General features: G+C 41.6%; 1 protein-coding gene across 1 annotated transcript in view; it reads right to left on the reverse strand.

Annotated features, from left to right (window-relative positions):
- The window catches only part of oca2 (oculocutaneous albinism II), a 498,511-nt gene that overhangs the window by 121,315 nt on the left and 350,720 nt on the right, over positions 1-26,476 (reverse strand). Inside the window, exon 18 of the mRNA XM_063052933.1 lies at positions 1,440-1,567. Coding sequence (XP_062909003.1) covers positions 1,440-1,567 — 128 coding nt within the window. The remainder of the gene's footprint in view (positions 1-1,439; positions 1,568-26,476) is intronic.

Raw genomic sequence — 26,476 nt, forward strand, 5'->3', positions numbered from 1 at the left:
AATTTTAGGTTTTGTAAGCTATGATTTACACAATTCCAACACTGACTCAAGAGTTCGGGGTTAAAAAATTTTCTAGAAATAAAATTTGAAAAAAAAGAAAGAATCTATCAACCTGTGTCTTAAATATACCCAATAACCTAGCCCCAACAGCTGTCTCTGGCAATGAATTCCACAAATTCACCACCCACTGCCTATTCTGAGGCTGTGTCCTCTGGTCTTATACTCCCCCACCCAAAAGAAACATCCTCCCCACATCCACTCTGTTGAGATCTTTCAACATTCAACATGCAAGGTTTCAATCCAAAATGTTGACCTTTCTCCACCACAGACACCGTTCGACTTGCAGATTGTTTGTTCAGACCACCAGAAGCTGAGCTCCACTTGCAGATTGTTACAACAAGGGGCAAATGTCTTCCTTTTTGCACAGGTCTTATTATCGGTTTTGTTCTTGAGTAACGCACCAGACTGTCATTGTCCTGAGAGTTAACGTCCACTGGGAAATTCAGTTGCTGCAGTTTCTTGCTGATTACAATTAAACTATAAAAACCATAGGGGCTGAACTAGGCCATTCAGCCCTTCAAGTCTGCTCTGCCATTAAAGCATTGTTGATTATTTCTTGTCAAACCCCTTTCTCCTCTGTTATCTCTATAGCCCTTAACACCCCCACCTTACCAACCAAGAATCTATCAATATCCACCCAAACTACACTCAGTGAATTGTCCTACACTGCTCCCTATGGAAACAAGTTTCACAGATCTGCCATCCCCTGACTGAAGAAATTTCTCCTCACCTCAGTTTTCAAAGGACGTCCCTTTATTCTGTCATCCCCTCAATGCCCTCCCGAACCAGGCCTTTCAGCATTTGATAGGTTTAGGTGAGATCTGCCCTCAACTTTCTGAACTCCTCTGAGTTTATTGGTGAAGGGAGTTAAGGATTATAAGGAGAGGAAAGATAAAAGATACTACTGTTATTTGTTTCATGTACACCAAAGCATACAGTGAATTGTGTCATTTGTGTCCATGACCAACATGGTCATGGAAGAAGATGTGCTAGGGAGAGCCACAAGTTTTGCCATGCTGCAGGTGTCGACATAGCTTGGCCACATCTTAACGACTCTAACCTGTACATCTTTGGAATATGGGAGAAGACCAGAGCATACAGATGAAACCCACAGTCATGGGGGGAGAATGTACAAACCCCTTACAGACAACAGTGGGGATTGAACCCCAATCTTACAGCTGGCACTGTAAAGTGTGACGCCAACTGCTATGTAACTATGCCACCAGGAGAACCGGGTTCAAAGATTCAAAGTTTATTATTTATAATCAAAGTATATATGCAGTATAAAACCATGACATCGTTTGAATGGGGTTGAAAAAAATTAAGCACGTAATCCTAACTTTAACAATTAATTAAAAAAAAAACAAGCATACATGTACCTCCATCAGGACAAACAGAGCAGCAAAGAATAGAAGTGTTGCCCATTCTATTCTGTGCAGTATTATCTCAAAGTCTTGGATGTCTGCCAGCACCAGCAACCATATGGCACCTAATATTGCAATCCAACCTATTAAAATGCATGTAAAAAGTTAGTACATGAACAATAAATAACACATCAAAAACTAGTAACTCAAACTTAATGAAGGCTATTTCCAGAGTGATATGCAAAAAAATGCAGAGAGAGCTCAGCAGGTCAGGCAGCATTTATGGAGAGGTACGAGGAGTCAACGTTTCAGGCTGCAACCCTTCATCAGGATGGCCTAAAATGTTGACTCTTTATTCCTCTCCATAAATTCTACCTGACCTGCTGAGTTCCTCCAGTGTTGTGTGTGTATTTTCTGAATTTCCAGCATCTGCAGAATCTCTTGTGTTCAAAACTATTTCTAGGATCTTTATTGGAAGAGATTCCTTACCGCTTTGGTTATCAAACTGTGTGTGATAAATATCAAACAGCAGCTCATTTTGTGCATCTCACTGCATTGCCAAAAATTAATGGTCGATGCAAATTAAAACAATTAACAATTTAGGATTTCCAGCTGGTGGGTTGGTGTACAGTAAGAACGACTTGTAGCTTTTTTATATATCAGTATTAATTCCATGTCCTAATTATAGCTAAATAGAAGTTGTGTGGGCAGTTGCAAGGTACACAAAAAAGAAAAATGTATTTATGATATACACCATTAGACCATAAGGCATAGGAGCAGGATTAGGCCATTTGATCCATCGAGGCTGCTCTCCCATTCATTTATGGCTGATTTATTTTTCCTTCTGAACCTGCTTTCTCTATGTAACCATTAACATCCGGACTTACCAAGAACCTATCAACCACCACTTTAAATATGCACAATGACTTGGCCACCATGGCCGTCTCTGGTAATGAATTCCACAGATTCACCTCCCTCTGGCAAAATAAGTTCCTCCTCATCTCCTCAGCTCCAAGTAAGTTGCAGTAAGTTGTAAAACTAGTCAGCTCTATCATGAGTACTAGTCTCCCTAGTATCCAAGACAACTTCAAGGAGCGCACCACCTTAGGAAGGCAGCGTCAATCATTAAGGAACTCCACCTCACCACCCAGGTCGTGCCATCTTCTCATTTTTACTGTCAGGAAGGAGGAACAGAAGCCTTAAGCACACACTCAGCAATTTAGGAACAGCTTCTTCCCCTCTGCTGTCCAATATCTAAACGGACATTGAACCCATGAACACTACCTTACGACTTTTTTTAATTTCTGTTTTATTTTGAACTACTTATTTTAACTTAACTGTTCAATAGACATACGTATATTCTTCGCAAACACGAGGAAATCTGCAGATGCTGGAATTTCAAGCAACACACATAAAAGTTGCTGGTGAACGCAGCAGGCCAGGCAACATATCTAGGAAGAGGTACAGTCGACGTTTCGGGCCGAGACGTCAACTGTACCTCTTCCTAGAGATGCTGCCTGGCCTGCTGCATTCACCAGCAACTTCTATGTGTGTTACATATATACTTACTCTAATTCAGTTTATTTCACTATATTTATTTATCATGTATTTTATTGTACTGCTGCCGTAAAGTTAAAAAATTTCACGACATATGCCAGTGTTATTAAATCTGATTCTGATTCTAAAGGGATGCCCTTGTATTCTGAGGTTGTGTCCTCTGCTCCTAGACTCTCCCACTATTGGAAACATCCTCTCCACATCCACACTATCTAGTCACATAGCTCATCATTATCAATGAATTACTGTACTTTGTCTGCTACTTTGCCAATTACAGTACCAACACATCTCAGAGAAAATCAAACCACGAATAAACAGGGAAACAGAAAAGTTGTGGCGCTGTTTGGAAAAAGGGACATCAATCAGCAATCATGCAGTTTTTATATATTTCAAATTACATACAGGAATCAAGGAACAATGGAAGTTGTTGAGTCATATAGTCACAGTGAGGTTCAAGTTCAAGTTTATTGTCATCTAACCGTACATGTATACAACCAAATAAAACAATGTTCCTCCACACCCTGGTACGCTCACAAAACATGTGTCACATACAGCTCATAAAATAAAATATTACCATAAATAATTTAATGAAATATAATTCAAAATGCATGTAGTGCACAGCACAGGTAAACAGTAATCAGCTCGTTGTTGTGTTGACGAGACCTCAGAGGTGGTAGCGTATTCTTTTGTCTCACAACCTGGGGGAAGAAACTGTTACCCAGTCTGGCAGTCTTAGTCCTGATGCTCCTGTACCTCCTTCCTGATGTTAGTGAGTCAAAGAGATTGTGGGAAGAGTGGTAGGGATCCTCAACAATACTTTGGGCCCTTCATATACAATGTTCCAAGTAAATGTCAGAAATAGGGAAATGTTACAGACACTGAACAGGCCCTTCAGCCCATTGTGTCCATTCTGACATGTTTGCCCATCTATGTAATTGTACTTGTCTGCATAAAGACTGTCTCCTACAACGCTTTGTCTATTTAAGTGTCGGTGTAAATGTTTCTTAGACATGGTGGTTGTATCTGACTTCACCACCTCTTCTAGCAGCAAGTCTCAATTATCAATCATTCTACGTGTTTAAAAAAACACTTCCCTCAAATCCCTTTGAGAAGTATTCATTTAGGACCCTGCTCACATCATCTAGCTCCACACATAGATTACCCCTTTGGTCCTGTAAATTCAAAGTAAAATTATTATATGTATATATCACCAAATACTACCCTGAGATTCATTTTCACAGAAAGCCTGCAGGAAAATGAATCTCAGGTCAGTATTTGGTGCTTGATCTTTCCCTGGCTATCCTCTTGCTCCTGATACACTTAGAGAATGTCTTGAGATTCTCCTTAAATCTTACTTGCCTAAAATGCTTCACAGCTCCTTTTAGCCCTCCTAATTTCTTTCTTAAATTCTCTCCTAACTTCTATATTCCTCAAAAGATTACCTCAATCCTAAGTGTCCTTACCTTCCATGTGTTTTCCTGTATTAATCACATTTCTCACCTCTCCACATTTTCATCAACATCTCCCCCACCCCCCGCCATCCCCAGATTCTACCACACATGTACACTCTAGGAGAAATCGGCAGTTTCCAATTATCCTTGCAACCTCAGATTGTGGGAGGAATTTGGAGCAACCGTTGGAAATCCGTGCAATCACGGGGTGGAGGGGGCGGTGAGGGGGAGGGGGACATACAGACACCATGTAGACAGCACTCAAAGTCTGAATCGAATTTCAGTCACTGGCACCACATGGCAGCGGCTCCAGAAATGGTACCACAGTGCTGCTCACAAGTAAAAGGTCAGACATGATCCATTGAATTTAACACAAGGTGCCGGAAATCCAGAGTAATGCACACAAAATGCTGGAGGAATTCAGCAGGTCAGGAACCATCTATGGAAAGGAATAAAGAGTTGACGTTTCAGGCCAAGACCCTTCATTAGGGCACTTACAGACTTTAATCCTGGTCGGTGTCCTATTTGTCCAGCAATCTGTTGTATGACTAGATGGACTAGTGCTCTCACATCCAACTTGTTATGATCTTGCACTTCTCTGTAGCTATTAAACGTTATGCTGCATTGTTCTACCTGATTGCACTGTGTTTCCTGATAAGTCAGCTCATCAAAGGTTATGGCAAGAAGGCAGGTGTGTGGGGTTGAGTGGGATCCGGGATCAGCCATGATAGAATGGTGGAGCAGACTCAATGGGCTGAATGGCCTAATTCTGCTCCTATTTCTTATAGAATCATAGAAATCTACGGCACATTACAGGCCCTTCAGCCCACAATATTGTGCCAACCATATAACCGACCCTAGAAACTGCCTAGAATTTCCCTATCGCATAGCCCTCTATTTTTCTTAAACTCCATGTACCCGAGTCTCTTAAAAGACCCTACTTTATCCGCCTCTACCAGTGTCATTGGCAGTGATTCCACACACCCACTACCCTCTGTGTAAAAAACTTACCTCTGACATTCCCCTTGTACCTACTTCCAAGCACCTTAAAACTATGCCCCCTCGTGTTAGCCATTTCAGCCCTGGGAAAAAGCCTCTGGCTATCCACATGATCATTGCCTCTCATCATCTTATACATCTCTATCAAGTTCATTCACCCTATTCTCATTAGGCATGCTCTCCAATCCAGGCAACATCCTTGTGTAATGATTTAATCAGAATGAACAGTGTGCAAAACAAGATTTTCACTGCATCTCAGTACATGTGACAATAATCAACCAATATCAATACATTTTCCAGCCCTAGCTGGTGTAGGACAGATGAACAAAGTGCTTCCAGAACCTTGGCACAGCCTGAGTGAACATGGTGATGTCCACGAGAGGTTAGATATGGCATCAATCAGGTCTCCAGTGTGATTCTAATGCTCTGCAGTGTGGATGACTTGGGAGAGCTTAGGTTAATTTCCTACCGTTAGTCTTCCGAAATGATACACTCAATCATTGAGTGGATGTGGAGGGCACGCTTCCTATAGTGGGGGAGTCCAGGACCAGAGGGCACAGCCTCAGAATGGAAGGACGGCCCTTTAGAACAGAGATGAGGAGGATGTGGATTTCTTTGCCACAGACGGCTGTGGAGGCCAAGATGTTAGTCATACTTAAAGCAAAGCTTAATAGGTTCTTGATTAGTAAGGATGTCAATAGTTACAGAGAGAAGCTGGAGAATGGGATGAGAGGGATAATAAATCAGCTATGGAGCAGCAAACATAAAAGGTCAAATGACCTAATTCTGTTTCTGTGTTTTATGGTTTTATGGTCAATCCTTGGAGTGAGGCTTGAACTCATAACACTTTGTCTTACATGAGTTGCACTTTAGTCTGACGAGTTTTCACATTATCACATCATCAAAGGGCATTTACTTTGATTGCCAGGTTTAACTGTCAATGATAAGTTTAATTGCCAATTAAAATGAAAACCACCAAGTAAGCAGAAGTCCAGGACTGATGTACAATGTGCATAAAACCAATGGCGTGTGCTGTAAATCAACAGTGAATTCTGGAGATTGACAACACTATTCATTAATGCCTTTAATTTAGTGGCCAATTTTCCCATTCATTATGGCATACCTTTCCAACATGCTATTAGTTTTTCAGCAAGATATGCCCTTTTGTCCTGATGCACTAGATTATTTACTTTCTACCTCTTTCTCTGCACAATAAAACCACTGGCTGCAAAGCTGGACCTGCCTCTTAATCTGTGGCCTTTTAATGTGCTCAAATTCATGGAGAAATCACTTTATCATTGTACCTTTGTTTGTTTTCCTTCTAATTAGTTTCTGCCAAGACATCCCCCTAATGAGGTGAGCAGGTAATACGCACACAGAGTATCTGCCTATGCTGTATGAATCCACCGGTCTCTGAAGGAATAAGTAGATCGGAAAGAAAAGAATTATGAGAAACAAGCAACAGAGAAAGGGAGAAAGTTAAACAGAAAAGATTTATAAAGATGAAACACATTTATTATTTTCTGATAAAAAAAAGACACAATCAGAAACAGATGTAATATCACTAAAGTATGTCCTAAAATTTGTTGTTTTGCAGAAGCAGTATGGTGCAATACAAAAAAATGCAATAAGACATAGATTTAAAATAAATAAATACTATTGCAAAAAGAGAGGAAAAATAGTGAAGTGGTGTTCATGGGCTGGTTCCTTATCTGTTCAAAAATCCGATGGCAGAAGGGAAGAAGCTGGTCCTAAAACATTGAAGCTGGTTCCTGTACCTTCTCCCTGATGGAAGTATTAAGAAGAGAGCATGTCCTGGTTGATGGGGGTCCTAAATGATGGATACCGCCTTTTTGAGGCATTGCCTTTTGAAGAAATCCTCAGTGCTGGGGAAGCCAATGCCCATGATGGAGCGGGCTGAGCTCACAGCCGTCAGCAGCTTTTTCCGATTCTGTGCAGTTGCCCCTCCTTACCAGATGGTGAAACAACCAGTTAGAATACTCCCGATGGAACATGATAATTAATGACAGTGGATAGAAAATAGATAAGAAATAATAGGGAAATGTTTGTAAGGCAGTATACTTCAGAGAAAAATATATGGTATCAAGCTTTAAAATCATAAACACATGTATAGGGCATGCTTTCACATTTGGTTCATTTTAGAGGTGACTTTATTCTACTTATATCACAGGAAAATAAGTATATTTGATTTTCTAAAGATTCAGATGACTACATAAATTGTTGGCTTCTGGAATAAATTGCAACTAAATTGCTAATGATAACAACACCTGTATAAAGCAACTTGTCTGGCCACTGCAAATTTACTAATCCATTTTTGTACCCCCGAGCAATCTAGCAACATCATTGACTCAAGTATTCTGGAATAAGTTCATAAACAAATGCAATTGCTTGTTTGTGGATGCGCAATTTCCAAAAGCAAATTCCTCCTTATATGAGGTATTACCAGCTCAGAGTTTGACCAGTGTAAAAACAAATAGAAGTTGGTCTTCAGAATTATTGTTTTATTTTTGGTGAAGGGCAAAATAAAAATCAAATTCTACATGTGGAGTTGCAGGAATGAAAAATAACTCTACCCAAATTTCCCGAGAAATCAAAACATTGAAATTCTCACTTCTTGCAGAGAATTTGTGATCGGATTTTGGAATGGAGGGCACTTGAATGACACCTCAACATACTCATGTGTTCTATAGCAGCGAGGCAGTGGCTTGGTGTGGATGGGTTTGGATTAGTCACAGATAATTCCTACAGATAGTCCTCAAGGAGGACACACACAAAGTGCTGCAGGAACTCAGCAGGTTAAGCAGCATCTATGGAGGGGAATAAACAGTTGACATTTCGGACTGAGCCCTTTCACTGGGACTGGAAAGAAAAGGGGCAGAAGCTAGAACAAGAAGGTGGGGGCAGAGGGGGAAAGGAGTACAAGGTAGAAGGTGAAAGGGGAAGACAGGTGAGGAGAAATGTAGGTGGGTGAGGGGGGGGAATGATGTGAGAAGCTGGGAAGTGATTGGTGAAAAATCTAAAGAGCTTCACTCCATCCACAACAAGCATGGTTTCCGGAGGCCAACCATTTAAATTCTGCTCCCCATTTCCATTCCAACAGGCTGATCCATGTCCTCCTCTACTAATACGATGAGGCCACCCTCAGGTTTGAGGAGCAACACCTCATATTCTGTCTGGGTTATGTCCAACCTGATGACATGAACATTAATTTCTTTAAATTCCAGTAATTTCTCCCACCTCCCCCTTCTCTATTTTCCCATTCCCCATTCTGGCTTACCTCTAACCTCTTCTCTTCTCCTCACCTGCCTGTCACCTCCCTCTGGTGCCCCTCCTCCTTTCCTTTCTCCTACAGTCCACTCCCCTCTCCTATTAGATTTATTCCTCTTCCACCCTTTACTTCCTCCACCTCTGATGTTGGTGATACTCAAGGGGATACATTGTAGAAGTTTTAAGGATATAAAGGATCTGTTCTCCAGAAATTCCTTTATATCCTTAAAACTTCTACTATCAGGGAGGTGGTACAGGAAGTTGAGAACCCACACTCACTCTTTTGCCAATAGCCTCTCGCCCTCCACCATTAGATTTCCAAAATGTCCATGAATACCTCACTAATTCTCTTTTCCACTATTTATTTATTATTGGTAACTTGAAGTAATTTTTATATCTTGCATGTACTGCTGCCACTAAAGAACAAATTTCATGATTATGTCAGTGATTCTGATCCTCTTCAACCAAATTTCTCTAATCTCCTGAAGAATCCCTTGAGAGGCCAAGCTCCTCAATGGAAGTTCCTATCTCAGACCACACAATCCCCCCACCCAGGCTTCAACGTGGCTCATTGACAATCCGTACTCTCCCTCTTCAGTCACTTAGCTGATTGCCAGGCTCTTCCTAGATCCCAATAAAGCCTGCAGCCATGAGCCCTCTCCCTCCTGCATATTTGGGCCTAGTGTTTGCCTTAGGCAGCACACGTTTTGACCATGGAATATCCTGTCAGTAACTATGAGACTTTGGGCCTAGGTCATGGATTTCGTCACAACAGGCTCATGCCTGAAACAGTTATTGATGCCTCACTGAAACAACCATCCAGTAAATGCAATAGAGTTGTAGACCACTATTCCAGAGCAAATTGATTATGCCCGTTCTACAAAATGTCGCATACCCTGTCAAACTCAACTCTTTATTCCTTTCCAAAGATGCTGCTTGAACTGCTGAGTTCATCCAGCATTTTGAGTGTGTTATTTTGGATTCGTAGTATCTGCAGAATCTCTTGTGTTTATTATATAGGTATCCATTAGTCTCGCGAGACCATGGATTTGGGCCTTGGAAGGTTTCCAGGGCGCAGGCCTGGGCAAGGTTGTATGGAAGACCAGCAGTTGCCCATGCTGCAAGTCTCCCCTCTCCACGCCACCGATGTTGTCCAAGGGAAGGGCATTAGGACCCATACAGCTTGGGACCAGTGTCGTCACAGAGCAATGTGTGGTTAAGTGCCTTGTTCAAGGACACAACACGCTGCCTCAGCTGAGGCTCGAACTAGCGACCTTCAGATCACTAGACCAACGCCTTAACCACTTGGCCACGTGCCAACACCACTTGTGTCTATTGTTTTTTCATAATGATGTGATAGAGAGCGCTTGGTAAATGCACTCTGTAGCCACACACACACACCTTCCCCCCCCCCCCAGCTTGATATTTTGCTGTCATTGCACAGAGTGTGCACACTTCAATGTCTTCCACCAGTATATTCTGATAATGGGTTGGTTTTATGGCATTTTCCTGCTACATTCAGTGGAATATCCCATTTCTTCCGTGATGGGGGATGTGTAAATGTGTGTATATATTGTTAGTATACTATATTGAAAGTAGATACTTGTGTTTGTTGTGAACATTGTGGGGTGCATCATATTCTAATTTATGTATAGTCTTAAGTTAACTTTGTGGGTAATTACAGATGGTATGTCCTGGTGCCTAAAAAAACGAGGTGGATTGTTCTCAATAGGAGAGAGAGAGTTCGAGCTGCCAGGAGTTCATTCTGGGTGAAGTATAGAGCTGTTATTGTGATTTGGCAGTTTTCTTTTCACTACTTTCATTAGTTTTTATAAGTTTGGTTTTTTGACACACTGAAGAAACACTCTTGCACTCTTGAAAGTGCTAAGCAACTCCAGCCATTTTTCTTCAGTCATAACCCATGTATGTAACAGATGACTAGTAAAGACTATACAAGGAATTTTTTAAAAGAACTCAATTTCTTTCAGGTTGATGACTTTCCTCTAGTGGGATCTCGGTCTTTAATTCTTGAGGACTCTTTGGCTTTCCCAGATGATTGGCAACTCTATTTTAGGGCCAAAGGGGGAAATAGGTTGATAACAACACTGCTAGAATTGACTTAAAAACAGGATTAGATTTGATAGAGAGGGGGAAAGTAGGAAGAAACAAGATGAGATTTCAAATTTATATTTTTATTATCAAATATTCACTCTGCCTAAGCCCACTGGCCATACAAATGAATGAACCCATAAGGTTTCTCACCATTTTTTTGATGATAAATCGCATTCCTAATATTTCTCCCATTTGACTGTTGTGGTAACCAAGGCAGAAATTATTTGCATTCTGACTGGGTGCGCAGCTCAAGCGGCTGATATAATCACACCCACTCGTTCCTGGTTACCTTCACAACTAACAAATAGCAGCAGATGTTTCTGGATGCAGCCTAAGCTTGATTTGATTTCAATCAAACCAAGGCCAAGAAGTGCAGATGATGGAAACCTGAAATAAATTTAAAACCAAGGAAATACTTAGTTGGTTAAGCAACATGTGAAGGAAGAAAAATGCTTGCCTTCATCACTTTGGGCATAGAACATAGGAAGTCATGTCAGGGATTAAGGATTAACTTTATTCACCATTTACATTTACACGTATTAGGAAATCGCTGTGGCATGTTGGCACAACATGCACAAAGATATTCAACGATTATAAAGAATTATAGAAAAATAATGTTAGAAGTACAGATATGGAATAAAATGTGCATAAATATCTAGATACCAGCATGCAAGGAACGGTTGCAGATGTCACAGATGTATACAACTCGAGTAAGGCTGCATTTGGAGTGCAGTTCTGATTTGTCCATTACAGGATGGATGTGGAGGATTTCCAAAGGTCACAGACGAGGTTTACCAGGATGCTGCTTTGATTAGAGGGCATGAACTAGAAGGAGAGGATGGATAAACTTAGACTATTTTCTCTGGAGTATCAGAAGCTGAGGACCTGATAGAAGTCTATAAAACTATGAAAGACATAGATAGGGTAGATTGCCAGAATCCTTTTCTCAGGATAGACACGTCAAATTTTAGAGGATACAGCTTTAAAATGAGTGCAAGTAAGTTGAAAAGGGCACATTTTTTACAGTGTGATGGGCGCCTAGAACACGCTGCCAAGAGGGAGTAGTAGAAGCAGATGCAATAGTGGATTTAAGTGTGGAAGAAAATTAAATTTTGTCATCGAACTTGACTAGCTTAGTATTGCCCAAGAGTTGGATCATGAGGGTGACAGGATAAAACTCAGACACTGTCTTGCTTGTGCTAACTAACAATAGCTAGCAATAGATCTTGCTAATAACAAGGTATGGCTAGCCTTTGTCCAAGACTGTCTGGCTAATTGATGAGCTGAATGTATATGTGCAGTTATAATTTTGTGTCCTGCACGGAAACATTTGTGAACTGGATGATACCTAACACATTCTTCTTGAAATCGCTGAATAATTATATTTAGCTGTTGGCTATTGCCCAAAATTTACTGTATAAATTTAAGATGTAATTTGACATTGGCAGAGTTGTAAGGGAATGGATCCCCGTGATCACGTAATAAAGGGTTAACCATATACTGAGTTCTGTGTCTTTATTTCAGTTTGATAACGGGGTAAATTCTCTTACAGTAAAATACGGCAAATCAGGGTAGATCCTTTGTCAGATAGGTGTCATGTGCAGGCAGGAGAGATCAGCTTAATTTGGCATCATGCTTAGCACAGATATCATGGTCCAAAGTGCCTATTCCTGGGCTGTACCGTTCTATGTTCTACGTACTGGAGTCATCCATTCATTACATGCTGTGTATGTAAATTGAAACTAGCAATATGTTCCACTTGTTGTTAAGAAGGACATATACATTTCTACAAAGCCATAAAAGCCAAGGCAGTATCTCACAGGAATTCTAGTGACTAAAGAGAGGAAGTTTTCACAGGAAGACACTACAGAGAGGAAGTCTACGCAGTTCTACACCTGTCATAGCATCTTGCACTGACACACCTAGAAAACAAGGACTATTATGTCAGAACAACATACATCAAAGTTGCTGGTGAACGCAGCAGGCCAAGCAGCATCTATAGGAAGAGGCGCAGTCGACGTTTCAGGCCGAGACCCTTCGTCAGGACTAACTGAAGGAAGAGTGAGTAAGGGATTTGAAAGCTGGAGGGGGAGGGGGAGATGCAAAATGATAGGAGAAGACAGGAGGGGGAGGGATAGAGCCGAGAGCTGGACAGGTGATAGGCAAAAGGGGATACGAGAGGATCATGGGACAGGAGGCCTAGGGAGAAAGACGGGGGGGGGTGACCCAGAGGATGGGCAAGAGGTATATTCAGAGGGACAGAGGGAGAAAAAGGAGAGTGAGAGAAAGAATGTGTGCATAAAAATGAAATTACAGATGGGGAGCAGTGAGAGATGGTTTCACTGAACTCCCGTCGAAGAGAGGATCTAAACTTCTTCGGTGTAGGCATCACCGGAAGAGGCTTCGCAGTAGTGAATTTAAACGTAAACAACAGGAATTCTGCAGATGCTGGAAATTCAAGCAACATACATCAAAGTTGCTGGTGAACGCAGCAGGCCAAGCAGCATCTATAGGAAGAGGCGCAGTCGACGTTTCAGGCCGAGACCCTTCGTCAGGACTAACTGAAGGAAGAGTGAGTAAGGGATTTGAAAGCTGGAGGGGGAGGGGGAGATGCAAAATGATAGGAGAAGACAGGAGAGGGAGGGATAGAGCCGAGAGCTGGACAGGTGATAGGCAAAAGGGGATACGAGAGGATCATGGGACAGGAGGCCCTGCTGATTCTAGATTTCATTTCCACATTCAACACTATTGTCCCACAGACTTTGGTGAACAAACTCTGCTCCTCCATCTAAATACGCCACTGGGAGGACTTCCTAGCCAACTTTAGATAGTCAGGATGCAAGGCCACTCCTCCCTCCCCATTATCCTCAACGTGGGTGCCCCCCAGGGCTGTGTGCTGAGCTCACTGCTGTATACTCTGCTCACACATGACTGCATTGCCAAATACCCGATTAATCACAATGTCAAGCTTGCGAATGACATGACAGAGGTGGGGCTCATCACCAACAACAATGAGACAGCTTACAGCGGAGTGATGAAAGAGCTAGAAGCCTGAAGCTGGGCAAATTACTTCTTTCTCAATGTCAACAAGACAAAGGAGACTGGTATCAATTCAGGGGAACTTGAACCATAGATACCCCTCTTTACATCAGCAAGGGGGTAGTGAGGGATTGGTCTGACCTCACTTGGAGTATTGTGAGCAGACTTGGGCCCCATATCTGAAGAAAGATGTACTGGCATTGGAGGGAGTCCCGAGGAGGTCAAAGAATGATTCCAGGAATGAAAGGGTTAATGTATGGGGAGCATTTGGTGGCTGTGGGTCTGTATTCTCTGAAGTTCAGATGAATGAGGGGGGAAATCTATCATATATAGAAAGGTCCATGTAGAGTGGATATGGAGAGGTTGTTTCCTGTAGTGGTGGAGTCAAGGACCAGAGAGCACTGTCTAAGAACAGAAGGATGTCCATTTAGAACACAGAGGTGAGGAGGAATTTCTCTAGCCTGAAGGTGAGGAATCTGTAGAGGCCATCATTGGATAGATTTAAAACAGAGGTTGATCATTTCAGAGGGTGTTTGTGACGGAGAGCACTCGGTAAATGCACTCCTCCTTACACGTGCGCTTCACACGCACACAAATATTGTCTTGTCATTTTGCGTCATTGCACTGAGTGTGTGCACTTCAATAGCTTCCCCCAGTAGATTGTCACAATCGGTCCTAAATGGAGTTGATGCGCTCAGGTTGGCTTATGGTGCCTTTCCCACCATACAGAGCACAATATTCCATTTCTTTAGTAATGGGGATGTGTAAATGTTGTTTGTAGACTGTATTTAAGGTAGATACTTCAGTCTATTTTGTAATATGTTTGGTAATTAGATTTTGGGGCACATCATATTCTATGCTTTGTTGTTTTTTAAAGATGGTATGTCCCAGTATAAAATAAAGGAGCTGATCACCCTCGGTAGGTGGAAAGATCTGGGCTGCCAGTACACACTGAACAAAAATAAGTATGGAGCTATTATCTTTTCTTGTAGCTATCTTTTTGCAATTTCTTTTCACTATTTTCACTAATTTTTGTAAGTTTGATTTTTGATGCACCTAATAAACACCCTTGCACAAAAGTGCTTAGTGACTCCAGCTATTTTTCCTTTGGTTATAACCCACGTACCTAACAATGTTAAAGGTTACGAGGAGAGGGATAATAAATCAGCCATGATAGAATGGCAGAGCAGACTCGATGGGCCGAATTGTGTAATCCTACTCCTTTGTCTTATGGTCTTATGGCGGCATATCAGTAGAAAGTGCGAGCAGTTTCAAACTCTTGGGAGTATACATCTTGCACAACCTCTCAAGGTCCTAGGCAGATCCAACACAATCAAACACAGAAACATAGAAAATCTACAGCACAATACAGGCCCTTCGGCCCACAAAGTTGTGCCGAACATGTCCCTACCTCAGAAATTACTAGGCTTACCTATAGCCCTCTATTTTTCTAAGCTCCATGTACCTATCCAAAAGTCTCTTAAAAGACCCTATCGTATCCGCCTCCACCACCGTTGCCAGCAGTCAAGAAAACTCATCAATGCTTCTATCTTCTGAGGAGGTTAAAGAGAGCTGGACTATGCACATCAGTACTCACGTCCTTCTACAGATGCGCAGTAGAGGGCATTCTAATCAGCTGCATCACTGCATGGTACGGAAACTGTACTGTGGCTGATAGGAAGGCTCTACAATGCATTATCAAAACTTTCCAACGTCTCACCAGCACCAGCCTACCCGCCATCAAGGCCGTATATACAGGAAGGTGACAGATAAAGAACAGCAACCTCACCACCCTGCTCATGGACAGTTTGTCCCACTCCCGTCAGAGCGGAGGCTACGCAGAATCCACCCCAGGACTAATAGACTCAATAACAGTTACCTTCCCCAAGCATTAAGACTGATCAACACCTCTGCCCATGAATTCATCCCGTCACCACTACTTTATCATTTCTGAATGAGTTACCTTATGTACAGACACTCCTGTGCCTAGCATTACTTTATGGACATACAATCAATCTCTGTATATAGTTATCTTATGCATTTATATTTATTGTGAGTTATTATTATTGTTATACCTTCTTGTGTTTTTTTGTGCTGCATCAGATCCCGAGTAACAATTATTTCATTCTCCTTTACACTTGTGTACTGGAACTGACATTAAACAATCTTGAATTTCCCTTGAACTGATGCTACATGTAGAATTTACATCAAATGCAGAAAATAAAACAATTTCATCACAAAAGTATGGCCCAATGCTTCAAAATCACACATATATAGAAATAGCAATGTTCAAAAATATTCCTGCAAAACTGTTAACGGATCCTTAATATTCTCTTCCACACTATGCCAGCTACTGTAAACATCATTTGCATCTTATATGCACCAAAACATTAAACACTACAAGAATTAGTTTTTACTAAACGAGGTAGGTTTCATGCAAGTGCACAGCTGAATGTGGATAAAAGGCAATATTTACTTTGGTCACAAACCAAAAGCTTTTGTCAACATTTTTAATCTTATTAAATCTTAACTGCAGAACTGCAAAGGTGGAGACTCCCTTATTTCAATATGATCATATGTTTGAGCATTTAAAAACACTCAAGACAAAATTTCATGGTGCCACATGAAAAACAAATACTGCAGATGCTAGAAATCTGAAATAAAAACAGAAAATGTTGGAGGGACTCATAAGGCCAAGCAGCATCTATGGAAACGAAATCAAGAGTTAGCATTTCAGATTGAAGGTGCATTGTCAGAATACCATATGGGCATTTAGGAGATAGAAGCACTAGTTTCACATCAGAAATATTGGAAAATTAAGTTCCAGTTTCAACAATTAGATATAGACCTGCAATAACAATAATATAATATAAAGTAAATCTGAAAAATATCTTATGAAGACAGATGTTATCAGATAAATGTTCAAATAAAGACTTGGAACAGAATAAGGTTGTCTTAAATAGGGTCATAGTCACACCTCAAAGGTGAAACAGAGAAATCAGAACTACAGAACCAATCTAGTCGAAGACACCATTACAAAATTGAAAATGACCAACAAGATTTTACCAAAGAGTGTCATTGATTACTGGATGAAAGTGTCTTTACAAAGTCTCTGAATTTCTAGATAGTTATTCAAAATGAACCAAGTAGAAACATGAACACAAGAAAGTCTGCAGGTATTGGAAATACAAAGCAACTCACTCAACATGCTGGAGGAACTCAGCAGGTCAGGCAGCGTCTATGGTAATGAATGGATTGTTGGGTGCAATACTAGAAAAAAAAAGTTTTTTGTCATTCCATGGCTTACCAGGAGAACTGGAGTTGGATAATTGTTCTCACTTCATGTTTTACTATTTGATTACCTTATGAAATAAAATGATATTAAGCACAGAGACACAAATGATTCTGAAGATGCTGGAATCCTTGAACAACACATACAAAATACTGGAGGAACTTAGCAGGTCAGACAGTAACTATAAATGGAAATTCCTTCCATTGACGCTGCTTGATTTGCTGAGTTCTTCCAGCATTTTGTGATATTAAGTGAATCCTTATTTAATTGTAAAATACAACACCAAATGTGGTTACTGGGAGATCAGTGAGAATTACACTCAGTGGCCACTTTATTAGGTACACCTGTACACCTGCTCGTTAATGCACATATCTAATCAGCCAATCACGTGGCAGCAACTCAATGCATAAAATCATGCAGACATGGTAAAGAGGTTCATTGGTTATTCAGATCAAACATTAGAATGGGAGAAAAACGTGATCTACGTGACTTTGACCTTGGAATGATTGTTGGCGCCAGTCAGGGTGGTTTGAGTGTCTCAGAAACTGCTAATCTTCTGGGGTTTTCACATACAACCATCTCCAGAGTTTACAGAGGATAGTGTGAAAACTAAAAAACATCCAAGGAGCATAGCAACACTCACAACATGCTGGATGAACTCAGCAAGTCGGGCAGCATCCGTGGAAACGATCAGTCAATGTTTCGGGCCGGAACCCTTCATCAGGACTGTAGAGGGAAGGGGCAGAGGCCCTATAAAGAAGATAGGGGGAGGGTGGGAAGGAGAAGGCTGGTAGGTTCCAGGTGAAAAACCAGTAAGGGGAACGATAAAAGGGTGGGGGAGGGGAAGCAGGGAGGGGATGGGCAGGAAAGGTGAAGAAGGAATAGGGGAAAGCACAATGGGTAGTAGAAGGAGGCAGAACCATGAGGGAGGTGATAGGCAGCTGGGGGAGGGAGCAGAGTGAAATAGGGATAGGGGAAGGGAGGGGAAGGGAATTATCGGAAGTTGGAGAATTCTATGTTCATACCAAGGGGCTGGCGACTACCTAGACGATATATGAGGTGTTGCTCCTCCAAACTGAGTTTAGCCTCATCATGGCAGTAGAGGAGGCCATGTATGGACATATCCGAACGGGAATGGGAAACTATCCAGGCAGCATAGTTCTGTGGGGGAAAACACCTTGTTAATGAGAAATGTCAGAGGAGAACAGCCAGACCAGTTCAAGCTGACAGGAAGGCGACAGCAACTCAAATGACCACGTGTTACAACACATCGAACTTTGAAGTGGTTGAGCTATGACAGCAGAAGACCATGAACACACACTCAATTGCCATTGAGTGTATTAAGGTAACTTTGAAGAAACACGGTTGCTGAAGTTTAACCACATGACATCAATTAGCAATCTTTTTGCTAGACTACTGTAATGGCACCTTCATAGCAGGTTATATTCCTTCTGTGCTATTTATGCAAAGGATATGATTAAGTGAGTTCAGTCAAATTTTGTGGAGACAGTGGGAAAAAAAGGTGATTGAAACAAAAACAAAAATTGTGAGTCAGCTCAGAGAGAGAAAATTGACTTCAGTTACATGATGAAATTTTTTGTGTTAACACTATCTAGCAAAACTGACACAAAGGAAGACAAATTTGAAGTGATAGCTGAAATATGCAATGCAGTAGTATCAACTGGAAATATTGATTTCAACTTTTTTACTTATTTATAAATAACTAAGCAGATAGATAAGTAAGTGGAAATAGAATCATATGATGAAGTAGGTAAAGAATCATATACACCAAGAGATATGCCATAAAATATTGTAAAGTAATGTGATTATGGCTATTTTTCTAATATTAATCTGGAGGAGATGGTAAGGAAAAGGCACAATATTCTACTCAACTAATTCAAGACCCATCCCCATGCTAAGAAGTGGGTATAACCTGAAGAACACATGCTCCATATGAAGATCATAGAAACCCCAAAAGCTTGTGAATACATTCAGTCTCTAAGTAATGTGTCTGTATGAAAGTTTCTTCCTTTTCAAATACAGCAGTCTGTTTATATGGAAAAGATGCACATGCATGACATAGTTAGGGAGTTAAATAAACCAGGTCAGCATGTCCTAGCACCTTTCCGTGCACTTTAACATTTCTCCATGCACTCTGCGTTATCTGGTCCTTAAAGAAATCATGCATGGTGCACAGCGGTTCCCAACCTTTTTTATGCCATGGACTCCTATCATTAGCTGAGAGATCCATGGACCCCAGGCTGGGAACTCTTGATGTTGCAGATATATGTTAAAAGGAGGTTCAGGGAAAAGGGATCTGGTTTCAGGGTACTTGAAGACATATGATAAAATAGGCCATGGTCAACATTGTTTCCTCAAGGGGAAATCTTGCCTGACAAATATGTTTGAATTCTTTGAAGAGATAGCAAGCGCGATAGACAAAGGAGAATCGGGTGATGTAGTGTACTTGGATTTTCAGAAGGCTTTTAGCAAGGTGCCACGCATGAGGCTGCTTAACAAGCTAAGAGCCCATGGTATAACAGGAAAGATACTAGCATGGATAATATAGTGGCTGATTGGAAGGAGACTGTGGAAGAATTTAAGACTCTTTGGATATGTAAGGGTTAACCTAATAGCTTGTGAATGCTCTTAAAATTCAGCTAAAGTCCTTGCTCTTAGAAGTTAGCTAAAAGACCTTGGTAATGTCTAAAGAGAAATGTTATGGTGCCGCATTTATGTAATGCTATTGTTTGTTGAAATTTAGGCCAGGTTCAAAGTCACGTTGTTTGTTACATTTTAGGCCTAAGTTCACAGTCAAGCAATGTTATTGTTAAGTGCTTTTAGTCACGCACGCAGTGTCTATATAATGAAGCGTGTCTGAAAGCTAATGAGAGCTTCTGAGCACCACTTTTAGGAAAAGAGGCTGTCCGTTATATAATGTATAAATAAAATCCTTTAGTCTGAAACAATTCTCTGAGTCGGCCTGATTTGTTCTGTCTGCTGCTCCTGAGATTTTTCCACAACAGAGACAAACAGTGGGAATAAAGGGAGCCTTTTCTGGTTGACTACCAGTGGCTAATGGTGTTCTACAGGGGTCTGTGTTGGGACCACTTCTTTATATGTTATATGTCAATGACTTGGATAATGGAACTGATGGCTTTGTTGCAAAGTTTGTGGACAATATGAAATATAGGTGGAAGTGCAGGTAGTTTTGAGGAAGTCGAGAGACTACAGAAGGAATTAGACAGATTAGGAGAATGGGCAAAGAAGTGGCAGATGGAATACAATGCCGGGAACTGTATGGCCATGCACTTTGGAAGAAGAAATGTAAGGGTTGACTATTTTCTAAATGGAGAGAAAATTCAAAAATCTGAGGTGCAAAGGGGACTTGAGAGTCCTTGTGCAGGATTCCCTAAAAGTTAATTTGCAGGTTTAGCCTGTGGTGAGGAAGATAACTGCAATGTTAGTATTCATTTCAAGGGGACTAGAATATAAAAGCAAGCAGGTAATGTTCGGGCTTTATACAGCACTAGTGAGGCCTTACTTGGAGTATTGAGAACAGTTTTCAGCCCCTTATCTTAGAAAGGATGTGTTGACACTGAAGAGGGTTCAAAGGAAGTTCACAAGAGTGGTTCCGGGATTGAACTACTTGTCATATGAAGAGCGTTTGATGACGCTGGGCCTGTATTCACTATAATTCGAAAGAATGAGGTGTGACATAATGAAGCCTATCGAATGGTGAAAGGTCTTGACAGAGGGGATGTAGAGAGGATGCTTCCTATGGTGGGAAAGTCTAAGACCAGAGGACACAGCCTCAGAATAGAGGGGTGTCCTTTTCGAACAGAGATGAGTAGGAATTTCTTCAGCCAGAGAGTGGGGAATCTGTGGAATTCTTTGCCACTGGCACTTGTGGAGGCCAAGTCTTTATGTATATTTAAGGCAGAGGTTGATAAATTCTTGATTGGTCAGGGTGTGAAGGGATATGGGGAGAAGAAAGGAGATTGGGGCTGAGAAGAATAATAGATCAGCCATGATGAAATGGTGGACTTGATGGGCCAAATGGCCTAATTCTGTTCCTGTATCTTATGATCTCATGGTCTTTAAATTGTTTACGGCTTAAGACAGAGACATTTCTCTTTGCCAATCAAATATTGTGGTTTGACCATTACCCAAATTGTACAGCAGCAATATTAGCATCTCTCTCCTTTTTGTATAGTGATTTATTGTCAAACAAATACAATTTTTTTATAAGTCACTCAGGATCAGAAGGATATTACATTATTTTAGGTAAAACCATTTTGAAATCAATAGCAATTAGCTTGGCTGATCTAGGATGGTAGTTATTGCAAAATAAAATTATTTTATCAAATAACAGGAATTCTGCAGATGCTGGAAATTCAAGCAACACACATCAAAGTTGCTGGTGAACGCAGCAGGCCAGGCAGCATCTATAGGAAGAGGCGCAGTCGACGTTTCCTATAGATGCTGCCTGGCCTGCTGCGTTCACCAGCAACTTTGATGTGTGTTGCTTATTTTATCAAATGCCAATTTTGCAATATATTGTGATATCTTACAGGCTGCAATACTTGGCAATCTGATCCCTGGTGCAAAATATTATTACTTTCCTGTAAACCTTCTGAACCCATAAAGATTATTTCAAGGCCCATTGTTCTGTCCACCAGTGTTTGAAAGGACAATATGTTCAGATGGACTTCAGATGCTGGAAATCCGAGACAATAACAGGGATGGGTAGAAGCACACAATGGGATATAAAATTTTACTGCCAGTGAGATGGCAGCACGTGCGAATGCAGCGGCCTCTCAGGGGCCAACCAAAGGTGTACTTTTCTTTATAAAATTTGCTTTTTATGATCCACAGATAATTCTACTCCAAGAACATCAGATACTACAGGGCTACTTCATCAGTGAGCTGCTCGTTGATCAGAGTAGCTGGCCTGGTGTTGGTGGCGGGGCTGGCTGAAGTGTCACAGGGGCCAGCCCCGATGTTGGAGAGAGAGCCATCCAAAGTGTCGAAGGGGCCGGCCAAGGCCTGCATAGTGGAGAAGGTGCTGGCCAGGATGTTGAAGATCCACTTGGGATATCAGATGAGCCTGCCGGTGTGTCGGAGGAGCTGATTTGGGTTTGGAGAAGCTGACCCTAGATGCAGACTGCTACTTGGAAGCATCGGAGTTTGTGCAGAAAAACGGTGGGAGATTGTCTCAGACACTTCACTTGCGATCGCAGGGATCAGTTTGATGGTGGTAATGTAAGCTGCTACAGGCCTGTTACCTTTGTCTGGTAGTAGGACAGACGGCATGGGAGCTGTGTAGCCTCGGTTGTCATGACAATATGGCCTCAAGCCTCGGGCCTGCCTGCTGCAACAGGCCTGTTGAGAGATACGCAAGTGCTTACAGCGTGGTGTCCAAACTCGGCTGGGGCCTAGCCTCTCCCATTGGTGTTGCCCTCCCATGTTCAAGCAGTGGAATGACAGGCTGGATTGTGTGCATCTGTACACTGCTGGGAGATTGTACCATCGATTGCTGGAAATTATTGCTCAGGGTCTTGGACTATATACATGTTTTTTTCTGTTTTCGAATGAATATGCTTCTTTGCTCACTATTTTTTATTATGCTACTCACTATTTTTGAATGTTTGCTTGCGATTTTAAATGTTTTGCACCTTGGCGCCAAAGTAATTCTGTCTCATTCAGTTGTGTCTATGTATAGTTTGACTGATAATTAAACTTGAATTGAATTTGATTTAATTTGATTTTCAGGAAACATGGGAGACTGTCAGCAATTTATGTAGAGTCTGCAGAGAGATAGTGTGTGTAAGGGGACCTGAAGTTTGTACCCAGATTAGTGTGAATTATGGCCCAGTTGGTCGAGGTCATCCATTCACCCTAGATATGGGCAGTATGGTAGCATAACACTTTATAGCACCAGTGATCAGGGATCAATTCCTGCTACTGTTTGTACTGTTTGTAAGGAGTTTGTACATTCTCCCTGTAACCGTGTGGGTTTCCTCTGGGTGCTCTGGTTTCCTCCCACATTCCAAAGACATACAGGTTATTGAGTTATGTTGACACTGGAAACACAGCGACAGCTGAGGGCTTTCCCAAGCACCTATTCAAACTGCACTGGTCATTGACGCAAACAAACTATTTCACTGTACATTCTGACGTACATGTGACAACTAAAGCAAATCTTTATCTCTTTTAGATTTAGACACAGAATCCTAGGTTGGTAGAGAGCTGTACTAATAGAAATTATGTTTGAACTGAGTCCTTTTCCCTTCGCCCAATCAGATATTAAAGATACAGCACGAATTAGAGAGATTCTAGAAGCTGAGGACAAGAAAGATTCTACTCAGCACTTCTACTGAGGATTTCTTGTAATGAAGCCCCATCCATTGCAGCCATTACCAGAGTGGCCCTGCTTATCTTTGCCTAGCCACTGAAACCTAGCAAAAGCTGTACCTGCAGCAGGTCAGTATTCAGACTCTGCAACTTTCCCTCTGCAGATGTCAGAACAGCTTTCCACTAGCAGCACAGAGTACGGTTTGGCAAAAGCTGATGGTGCATCACTTCGCAAAATCATCTGCTTGGCAGTCATTGACTTTCCACTGTCTGAAATGGGCTTGGATCCGGGAGACAGCTGATTGAAGGTAAAGTACAAACCCATTGAATGTCTCTCCTTTCAGAGGAGAAACAGTCCAGTGCTGGTGTCTAAATGCAAGCAATTCACCCACAAGTTCCAATATTCTCATGAAAAAAAATCCAGAGTAACACACACAAAATGCTGGAGGAATTCAGCAGGTCAGGCAGCATCTATGGAAAGGAGTAAGAAGTCAATGTTTTGGCCAAGACCCTTCAGGACTGGTAAATGTGTCCTGATGTTTGTGCTACTGGGCATCTTTATGAAAATGAGAAAAGGAAAAGATGAGTTACGGCAGTTCGTTTGACTGTTCTGAAAATTTGGTTGGTTTTGCTGATATCCATCCAATTCTCCTACTTCTCCTTTATTACCCTGCCTAATGGAACTATAAGGTGCAGAATGAGGTTGTTCCAGCCTTATCAAAAAGCAATATTGCATTATCACCCCTCTCCTGCCCTTTCCTTTGCACCTTTTATTCCAAATATTCAATCAATTTTCTTCAGAAGATTATCATTTATTCCACATCTCTGTAGGCAGTACATTTCAGAAAGTAATAATATGTTATGTAAAAAAAAGGCACCTTGCCATCTATCTTCCCATTCTATTTCCAATGGCCAGTGTCAGTAGAAACAGCTTCTCACCGTTTACTCAAATGAAGAATCTGTTCAAGTTTCCCTTTAATATTTTCACAATAAATACTTTCTTGTAAGTGCATCCACTTCCTCAGTAGTTAATTCGGTCTATTTGTTTCCCATCCTGCATCAGGTGACTACTGATGCAGGATTTCAACCCAGAGTGTTGAACACTGGTTCATCAGCAGATGCAGAGCGGGTGGTAACCAGCTGAGGGATCAAAGGTGTTGGCTGCGAGACACATAAGGCAGGCTGTAATACTTATGGCAAGGCTGTTCCCCGACTGGTCCATGAGACATATCTCCCAATCCCAGCACAGACTCCCAAGTGTTCTCCAGTAACTCTCCCAGCATCCTGTGGGTGCCTGCGAGCCCTTAGCTTTGGTAGTTTAGCAGTCAGTGCAATTGCTTTACATTGCCAGTGATGGCCAATCGGGATTCAATTCCCACCACTGGCTACAAGGGGTTTGTACGTTCTTCACCTGACTTCATGGGTTTCCTCTGCTACATGAAATGTTTAAACCAAAACCTCATTCGCCCTTTGAAGTTGTATAAGAAGTCCCAGATCACAGATTCCATAGAACCATAGAACCATAGAAACTACAGCACAGAACCAGGCCTTTTGGTCCTTCTTGGCTGTGCTGAACCATTTTCTGCCTAGTGCCACTGACCTGCACACAGACCATATCCCTCCATACACCTCCCATCCATGTATCTGTCCAATTTATTCTTAAATGTTAAAAAAGAACCTGCATTTACCACCTCGTCTGGCAGCTCATTCCATACTCCCACCACTCTCTGTGTGAAGAAGCCCCCCCTAATGTTCCCTTTAAACTTTTACCCCCTCACCTTTAACCCATGTCCTCTGGTTTTTTTCTCCCCTTGCCTCAGTGGAAAAAGCCTGCTTGCATTCACTCTATCTATACCCATCATAATTTTATATACCTCTATCAAATCTCCCCTCATTCTTCTACGCTCCAGGGAATAAAGTCCTAACCTATTCAACCTTTCTCTGTAACTGAGTTTCTCAAGTCCCGGCAACATCCTTGTAAACCTTCTCTGCACTCTTTCAAATTTATATCCTTCCTATAATTTGGTGACCAAAACTGAACACAATACTCCAGATTCGGCCTCACCAATGCCTTATACAACCTCATCATAACATTCAAAGAGAAAGTGTGAACTTATCCACAGGAGGTGCCATGGTAACGTGTAACACTTTTACAGCTTGGGACACTCCAGAGTTCAGTTCCGGCGTCATCTGTCAGGAGTTTATACGTTCTCCTGTGACCGGGCATTCCGGTCTCCTCCCACAGCCCAAAGACAGACCAATTAGCAGGTTAATTGGTCTATGTAAATTGTCCTGTGATTAGGCTAGTGTTGAACAGGTGGGTTGCTAGGTGGTGTGTCTCAATGGGTCGGAAGGGCCTGTTCCGTGGTGTTTCTCCAAATAACTAAAAGTAAAATACATGTCCCTGGACACCTGACCAATGTTTGTTGCTCAGACAACATCACTGAAGCAGGTCGCCAGATCATCATCACGCTGGTGTCATTGTAATATTAGCTTCTCTGTTTATTATATTACATCAGTGCCTTCACTTCAAAAGCCTCTCATTTGTGTTAAAGTGTCTTGAGACATTCTAAGATAACCTGTGAGAGATACATTATAAATACAAATCAAAATTCTCCAAGTGCTTGATATCTGAACCTAAGGCAGAAAACTCAACCGATCAGGTAGCACCTGCAGTAGGAGAATCTGTCAACATTCCAGGTCTGGGACTCTCATTAGCACTGAGAAAGGGAGAAAAATAAGTTAGCGTTTAGTAGGAGAGAAGATGGCAGGGGGGATGTGCAGAACAAAGGGTATAGCTCTGATAGAGTGAGTCCAAATTGCTTAACGGAGGGGACGGGTGAGTCAAGTTGAGTTTCATTGTCATCAGCACAAGTTAAGTAAGGCACAGGATAACTGAAAAGCTTTCCTGCAGCAGCTTCATCGGCATAAATGTACAGGCAATGCATAGACTATAA

The sequence above is a fragment of the Mobula hypostoma genome, chromosome 7, assembly GCF_963921235.1.
Source record: "Mobula hypostoma chromosome 7, sMobHyp1.1, whole genome shotgun sequence".
Taxonomy (NCBI): Eukaryota; Metazoa; Chordata; class Chondrichthyes; order Myliobatiformes; family Myliobatidae; genus Mobula; species Mobula hypostoma.